Source organism: Orycteropus afer, unplaced genomic scaffold (genome assembly GCF_000298275.1).
Source record: "Orycteropus afer afer isolate SDZICR_OR568_19922 unplaced genomic scaffold, OryAfe1.0 scaffold00069, whole genome shotgun sequence".
Classification (NCBI taxonomy): domain Eukaryota; kingdom Metazoa; phylum Chordata; class Mammalia; order Tubulidentata; family Orycteropodidae; genus Orycteropus; species Orycteropus afer.
The window spans coordinates 3,611,215-3,619,344 of record NW_006921656.1 but is presented as its reverse complement, the minus strand read 5'-3'; the positions used below and the strand labels follow the sequence as shown (position 1 = coordinate 3,619,344).

The 8,130-nt window shown below is 52.5% G+C and overlaps 1 protein-coding gene across 1 annotated transcript in view; it reads right to left on the bottom strand.

The window, feature by feature from the left end:
* The window catches only part of COL22A1 (collagen type XXII alpha 1 chain), a 291,312-nt gene that overhangs the window by 152,891 nt on the left and 130,291 nt on the right, over positions 1 to 8,130 (bottom strand). Inside the window, exons 21-23 of the mRNA XM_007940570.1 lie at positions 5,338 to 5,441; positions 4,587 to 4,640; positions 1,644 to 1,697 (exon numbers count right to left, since the gene is read on the bottom strand). Of these exons, the coding sequence (XP_007938761.1) occupies positions 1,644 to 1,697; positions 4,587 to 4,640; positions 5,338 to 5,441 (212 nt within the window). The remainder of the gene's footprint in view (positions 1 to 1,643; positions 1,698 to 4,586; positions 4,641 to 5,337; positions 5,442 to 8,130) is intronic.

The following is an 8,130-nucleotide window of genomic DNA, read 5'->3' as shown; positions in this document are numbered from 1 at the left end:
GAAGAAGTTGAAGCTGCACTGAGGGAATTGGTGAAAAACAAGGCTCTAGGAATTGATGGAATACTCACTGAGATGGTTCAACAAACGAATGCCACACTGGAGGCACTCAATTGGTTACGCCAAGAGATTTGGAAGACATCTAGCTGACCAACTGACTGGAAGACATCCATAGCTGTACCCATTCCAAAGAAAGGTGATCCCAAAGAATGTGCAAATTATTGAACAATATCATTCATATCACATGCAAGTAAAATTTTACTGAAGATAATTCAAAAACAGTTGCAGCAGTATGTATAGTGACAGAGAACTTCCAGAAATGCAAGCTGGATTCAGAAGAGGACATGGAGTAAGGGATATCAATGCTGATGTCAGATGGACCTTGGCTGAAAATAAATACCAGAAAGATAATTAACTTGTGTTTTCCTGACTATGTAAAAGCATTTGATTATGTGGATCATAACAAATTATGGATAACATTGAGAAGAATGGGAATTCCAGAACACTTAGTTGTACTCATGAGGAAAATGTAATAGACCAGGAGGCTGTCATTTGAACAGAACAAGGGGACACTGCATGGTTTAAAATCAAGAAGGGAGTGTGTCAGGGTTGTTCAATCTGTACGCTGAACAAATAATCCAAGAAGCTGGACTATACGAAGAAGAACGTGGCATCTGGATTGGAGGAAGAAAAATTAACAACCTATAATACGCTGACGACACAACTTTGCTTGCTGAAAGTGAAGGTGACTTGAAGTACTCACTGATGAAGATTGAAGACTACAGTCTGCAGTATGGATTATACCTCAATATAAGGAAAACAGAAGTCCTCACAACTGGACCAATAAGCAGCATCATGATAAATGGAGAAAAGATTGAAGTTGTCAAAGACTTCATTTTACTTGGATCTACAATCAACATCAATGGAAGCAGCAGTTGAGATATTAGATGACATATTGTATTGGGCACATCTGCTGCAAAAGATCTCTTTCAAGTGCTGAAGAGCAAAGATATCTCCTTGAAGTCTAAGGTGTGCCTGAAACAAGCCATGGTATTTCCAATCGCCTCTTATCCATATGAGAGCTGGACAATGAATAAGGAAGACTGAAGAAGAGTTGATGGTTTTGAGTTCTGGTGTTGGTGGAGAATGATGAAAGTACCATGGACTGCTCAAAGAACTAACAAATCTGTCCTGGAAGAAGTACAGCTGGAGTGCTCCCTGGAAGAAGGAATGACCAGACTTCGTCTCACCTACTTTGGTCATGTTGTCAGAAGGGACCATTCCCTGGAGAAGGGTATCATGCTTGGTAAAGTGGAGGGTCGAAGAAAAAGAGGAAGGCCCTCAATGAGATGGATTGACACAGTGGCTGGAACAATGGGCTCAGGTGTAGCAGGGATCGTGGGGCTGGCACAGGACCGGGCAGTGTTTCATTCTGTTATACATAGGGTCACTATGAGTCAGAGACGAGTCAATGGCACCTAATAACAACAAGAACCCATGTCTGATCTTGTAAATCCAAATGATTCAAACTAGTCCCAATCTAGGGCCCAGGTAGTCAATTTATTTTAAAACCCTCCAAAAGCCTAGAATCCCTATTGCATGTGTGTTTTGGGTTCCAAATGCATGCCGACCCTGTGCATACCCACCTTGGGTCCTGGCAGGCCTGGCACTCCGTTTAGCCCATCCTTTCCCGGTGACCCCTGTGCCAATGGGAGAGTAAACAATCAACGTTAGAAGGCACATTTAGGGAGGCATTGCATTCCATTGTGTCAAGCCAGGAGCTGCTTTTGCAGCTGGAACTGAGAATCACAGACTTCCCGTCCTTTCTTGGATACACTGTCTCCAGAATGGGGGACCTCTGCCAGACCATCACTTCCTTACATAAAAATAATACCCCTGGTCAATGTCCTGTTTCCAGGGCCTGGATGTGTGTGGGTGACAGGGGGCTGGCCATCTGTTGAATCTGTTTTTGATGGCTCTATTTCTACCCCTAGCTTCTGAGATACCCCTTTGGAGACTACCACCTGCATCACTGCCATTCTGTCCTCTTCATAATCTGTCTTTTCTTTTTCCTCCCTTCTCAATGTTCTTTTCTCTTTCCATTTCCTTGAAAAATGCAACTGACATGGCATTATTCTATTCCGTCCTTTAATTCTAAGGACAACAGCATTGCTAGCTACTGTCGAGTCAGTTCCGACTCATGACCACCCTCTACGTGCAGAATAGAACTGCCCCACAGGCTTTTCAAGGCTCTGACCTTTGGAAGCAGATAACCAGGCCTAATTTCCAAAGTACCTCTGGGTGGTTCAAACTGCCAACCTTTTAGCTAGCAGTCAGGCGCTTAACCTTTTGCACCACTCAGGACCTCTAATGATAACAAGGTTCCCTGTATCATGTTTTCCAACACAAGGAGGTTCCTCCACTCCCACCCTTGAGAGGTGGCAAGGACAAGTGCCACTGCAGGCATTCTGCAGGAGACCAGGCAAAGGCCTCAGGGTCAGTACCGGGGACCCTGAAGGCTTAAGCCCAGGGCCCTGGCTCTACCCGCAGGGCTCCTCCAGTGCACCAGAGATGGTTATCTTTTCCTTTTTCTCTGCACCTCACATGATGCATGTGGGAAATATCCCCATGTTATGGTCATAGAGAAATCATTTCTCTCACCAACAGGGCTTCTCAGACGCTATTACCAGGAGGACCTGTGCAGCTGTAAAGTGCTCCTCAAGAGTGAGTGAGTGAGTGATGGGTTGCCTGGTGACCCTTCTCCCCACGGAACCCCCGCTACCCAATTTAAGACTCATGTCTCCCCCTGTCTGCAGCCTGGGAGGGAGGGCTGTTGGGAGCAGGTGTCCTGGGAGCTCAGGCCTCTAGGAGGGTGGAGAGGGGCTGCTTTCTGGCAGGGTGGGTGGGTAAGAAACTGGGGTAAGTGGGCGCATGCTCTGGATGAAGAGCAAATACGAAGGCCAGGCCAGTGCTTCCGGCGTTTAGTTAGCATACGCTCACTTTGATCAACCGGAACCATCCTGGACCATCCCGTTTTCTTCTCACCAACCTCTCCCCTCCTCTGAATGGTCACAATGATACGCATGCTTTCCGATGAACTGATTAGGTGAGATGAGACCGCTAATGTGTGTGAACTCTCGGACGACAGTGTCACTCTAGGAAAATGCCGGCCCACCAGAGACACTGTGGATCACTGTGTGGTCGATGTGTGCTGCGGTGCTGCAGCTGGCCGTGTGATCATGGAGCACTTGCTGTGACCAGAAGCCCCGGGTTTGTTCTGGTTCACCTGACAATGGCTTTCTATCCGCTGCCCTTTGGTGTGCTACACTGGCATCAACAGCTCAGAACTGTGGAGTTGCTGCAGTTGCTGGTCCCCATTCCAAGTGCCTCACCCTGCCACCGCCACGCATGGCTCCTGACAATGGGGAAAAGTGCGCAACCTGCTTTACCTCCGTGTCACCCATCTCCACTGCCTGACTCCCCCATCGGAGCTGCGACTAACTCAGGCTTCCCCCAGTGGTGGCCTGCAGCCCAGCGGCTGCATGAGGGAGTATGCGTGGTCCATCCACTGTCAGGTCTTCTGGTCAGCCAGTTACCTGGGTCACCTGGTACCAGAGTACTCATAGCTCACACTTGTTACTCTGCCCTGAACCAAGATGGCAAAGGAATGCATCTAACCTTTATAAAGTTGGCTGAGCTTCACCATCAAAACGTTAAAACAAAAAATCTGAAGTCTCCCTGGACCCCCAGGGTCTTCTGAATATGGACGTGAGGAAAGGTCTTCACGTGGCAGTAATAGGAAGAGCCTGCTGCATCCCAGACCATTTCCCACACCTCCATGTCCACTCCATCTGTTACCCCATGTGTGTCCCTCACGGATGAGTCATCATACCTCCAACAAGCAAAGGACCAGTGTACAGGTGCACAGTGGAATATCACTCATCCATTGAGAGATAGCAAGTTCTGATGCACGTCAGCACAGATGCACCTTGAAAACACCATGCTGAGCAGTCAGTCACAAAGGACAAAGCCGGCGTGATCTCACTTACCTGAAAGAAGCCAGGATCTAGGAACCAGAGATTCTGAGTGGTTCCCAGAGGTGGCGGAGGCGGGGAGAGGGTTTTTGCTTTGGGGCACTGACTTTACATCAATGGTGGTAGAATAATTAGGAAAAGCGCAGGGATGGGGGCTGCATGCCATAAAGAGTGCAGTCAATGTCACTGTGTTCTGTGCGCAGAAACTGTTGAATTGGGATGTTTTAGTGTTTATGTTTGTACCACAATTGGAAGAAAACAAATGTGAGAGAGGGAATGAAAACTAAAAAACCAAGGACTCTGAGTGTGTCTGGGAGTGAGAGATGGGCAGGGAAGTGTCCCTTCCACCCCCAGGCCAGGGTTCTTGGAGGAGCAATCCTGGAGATGGAGTGTGGAAGCTTCCAGAAGGAAGACAACAGTCTGAGGGCTGGGGCCTTGTCCCTGCCAGCTCTGCACAGGTGGCCCTGGTGGCCAGCTGGAGGGCCTGGCCACTGCCCACATGGACGCAGGACGCAGAGGGAAGAGGTCACGTGCAAGAGGTTCCAGGGCACTCACCACTGGCCCGGGATGCCCAGGTTTTCCTGGGAAGCCGATCTCACCAGGTAAGCCCTGGAAAGGAAACCACCACAGGGAGCTTGGTCCAACCTCACCCAGAGTCAGGGTCTCCCTCCTCGCCCCTTTCTGGGAAGGGCCCAGGTCCCTGGCTGTGACAAGGGTACAAAGGGGTGGACACTGGGTCATCTAGCCATCCTCTGCCACCACTGAAAGGTGGAGCTGTCATCCTTCGGAGGCTCTGTGCTCTTCAGCCTGAGGTACCTCCATGTTTCTACCAGTGGGGTGGGGTGCAGTGGCTCCCCCTGCCGCCTGCTGGGTCTGTCTCACCCATTGGGCAGGCTTGGCCTCTGGTCCCACCCACTGGGCAAGTGTGGTCTCTGGCCCTGCACCTCTGCCCTGCATCCTGAGATGGGGAGGGAGACGTGTGGACAAACCTTGGTCCTCCGTTTTGTCTGCAAGCCAAGTCCCAAACTAAGGGCCACAGCAGCGGGCAGCCCCACACCAGCCTCCACCATGCGTCAGACACAGCCAGCCTGTGTGCCAGCCACACCAGATCAGCGATATACTGATCCAAGGGCCTCAGGGGCCTGGAGCCTGGAAGGCTTGGGAGCCGCAGGGCGGTCCTCCTCATGGATGTCTTTGCTCTGGTCTTGGACAAACAGGTGGTTCTCCATGGAGGTGTCCTGGCTGCCTCAGGCCGTGAAACCACCACCTCAGGGCCCCCATGAGAGGAAATCAACTCTAGCCTTACCGGGGGGCCTCCGGGTCCTGGAGGTCCTGGGACGCCAGGTGGTCCTGGAGGGCCCTGCAGAGAAAGGGCGTTGAGTGGGTCAACCAATAGCACAGACGAGCGCTCTGGTGACTGCTGCCCTGTGGGAGGGTGGCGGGTGGAGGAAGAGGATGAAGCAACAAGGCGTGGGATGCCAGTTTCATTCTCAATGGCTTGTTTTTTAAAACAAACGACAACAACAACAAAAAATGACAAAATATCTAGTCAAAATTTCAAAATGTCACCACGTCCCTATTTGGACAATGGGTTTAGCTATCCGGGAAATGATCTGTCTTGCTGTATTGCACGCTCACACCTTCACAACACTGAAATACCTGCGTAGGTACCTATGGAGCCTGGGGACGCAGCGGTTAAGCACTCGGCTGCGAACCAAAAGGTCGGCGATTCAACCTGTCAGTGGCTCTGTGGGACAAAGGACCTGCCCCTAAAGACTGCAGCCAAGAAGCTCTCTGGGGCAATTGTATTCTGTCCCACTGGGCTTCTAGGAGTCAGAGCCAACCGGACGGCAGCCAACAGTCACAACAGCACACCTGTCAGCACAGAGGATCCTGTACCTGGAGGGGGGGCGAAGGGGTCAGGAAGGCCCCCGAGGCCTGCAGAGGGGAGGCAGAGAAAGGCGGGTGGGACCACGTGCACAAAGGCCAGGCGGTCCAGAGTACTGTGCTCTGGGCAGAGCAGAAGCAGGCACAGCCAAGACTCGGAGGGGGCTTTACTGTCTTGGGAGTAACTAAAGGGGCGGACAAAGACATGCTTGTCACACACATCTCAGGAAGGCAGGGCAGTCTGGAGGGAGGCAGGTGTGTGTGTGAGGGGGCAGGGGACCGGTGACACTGGGCGACAAGTCCAGGGCCTGTCACCGAACAGGACCAGCGAGAGGGACAGAAATTTCATGTTCTTAGTACTTAAGGATCCAGCTAGATGCCCACCCAGGGACTCTCTTCTTTGGGACGCCCGCTACTCCACAGCTCAAGAACCTTCAGTGGCTTACTTTCTAAGGCATCGTGGTCTTGTTCCCAGCATGGCATTTCCCACTCTTCTGCTCTCCCTCTGTTCTGTCCATCAAGGGCCCTGCACAATTTCTAGGAGGCCAGCCTGTGTGGTCTCTGCTCTGTCCCTGGAGTGCCCCCACCCCCACCCTCCAGTCACCCCCCCAACCCTAACCCTAACCGTCCAGTCACCCCCACCACTGAAGAAGCAAGTCTCTTGTCTCTTTGGGATGGTCTTCCAGTTCCGCAGACAGAACCGACCACTGCCTCCTTCGTGCTCAAGCCCAGTGGACCTGGGCCTCGTCGGACCTGCACCCACCGAGGAGCGGCCCTTCTCGTTCCCTGTGCACCTGGCCCTGGGAGAAGTACACAGAGCAGGGGCTCGGAAAGTGCCAGAAGGTCCACCGAACCCAGCAGAGCTGAGCTGTGTGTTTAGAACAAACGATGCCACATGGCCACTAGAGGGTGCTACCGACTAAAAAATGGCAAAGATGGCCGCATCCATGAACTGTTCCCTGTGTCCCACTGGGGGCACCCGTGAGTCAAAAGTACTCAGGGATGTTGATGAAAAGGGCTTTGTGGTGCCACCTGCACCCAGTGGCCAGAAGGCTGATGGTTCAGACCCACCAGCCACTCCTCGGAAGAAAGACTGAGCAGCAGGAAGAGCAGCGGGCCTCTAGGGAAGAGCAGCGGGCCCGGCAGTGGGCCCGGCTCAGTGACTGCCCACGGGAGGGGGCAGAGTGAGGACGGGAGGCAGCAGGAGAAAGGGAGCGAGGGGGCCAGCGAGCCACTGGCGTGGCCGCCGTGGACCTCGCCCTCTCCGCGAGCTGGGGCCCATCACAAAGCCTGCCCGGGCCTGCAGATGGCACAGGTGTATGACAGCGGGTGAAAAGGAAAACCCCAATGTGAAAGCTCATAGAAAGGACCATGTGGGGACAAAATAAATAACACTGTGATGGTGGCCAGGCGGCCTTTGAGCTGGGGCGACCAAGGAAGGCTTCTCAGAGGGGCTGATTTCAGTTGAGAGCTAAATGATGAGGAAGTCCAGGGAAGGAAGAGTGATGAGGACACACAAACCCCACGGGTATGGGCTAGAGAGCAAGGTGGCGCAAGGGAGCCTGGGAGATGGGCTGGACCAGGGAAAGGTCTCATTGGACACGATGGGGCTGGGTTTATTCTGATGCAACGGGGAGTCTCAGATCCCGTTCATGTAGCTCATTTAGAAGGTTCCATGGCAGACACACTGCAGAGCTAGAGAGGAAAGAGGAGAGGTGGGGCTGGGACAGCGCTCACGGGGTGTGACGATGGCTTGGACTGGGGTTTTAGAGGCGGACATGGTGAGAACTCGTCTGATCGTAGACATATCTGCTTACAGCCAGAGCAGCTGAGGGACCAGGCAGAGCTGGCTGAGGGCTAGGTAGGTACTAACCCAGCATCCTCCTTGTCAATCAGCCTTAAGGAACAGGATAGAGGAAAGTACACAGAAGCCAACAGAGCGGGTGTGTGGAGCGAAGCAAAGAGCAGGTCATGGGTGGCAGAAGCTGACAGATCGGGTATGTGGAGCAAAGCAAAGAGAAGGTCACGGGTGGCATCTATGTTTTGCCTTGAACAACCAGAGAGGGTGGTGCCACTTACCAAGACAGGAGACACAGGGGGAGGGCCCTGGGGGGGGTGTAACCTTCTTGGCCATATTACATGTTTGGTGCCTCTGAGGTCCCCTTATTTGCACTTAAATGGGCCTTGGCCATGCACTTGAGGAGAGTTGCGT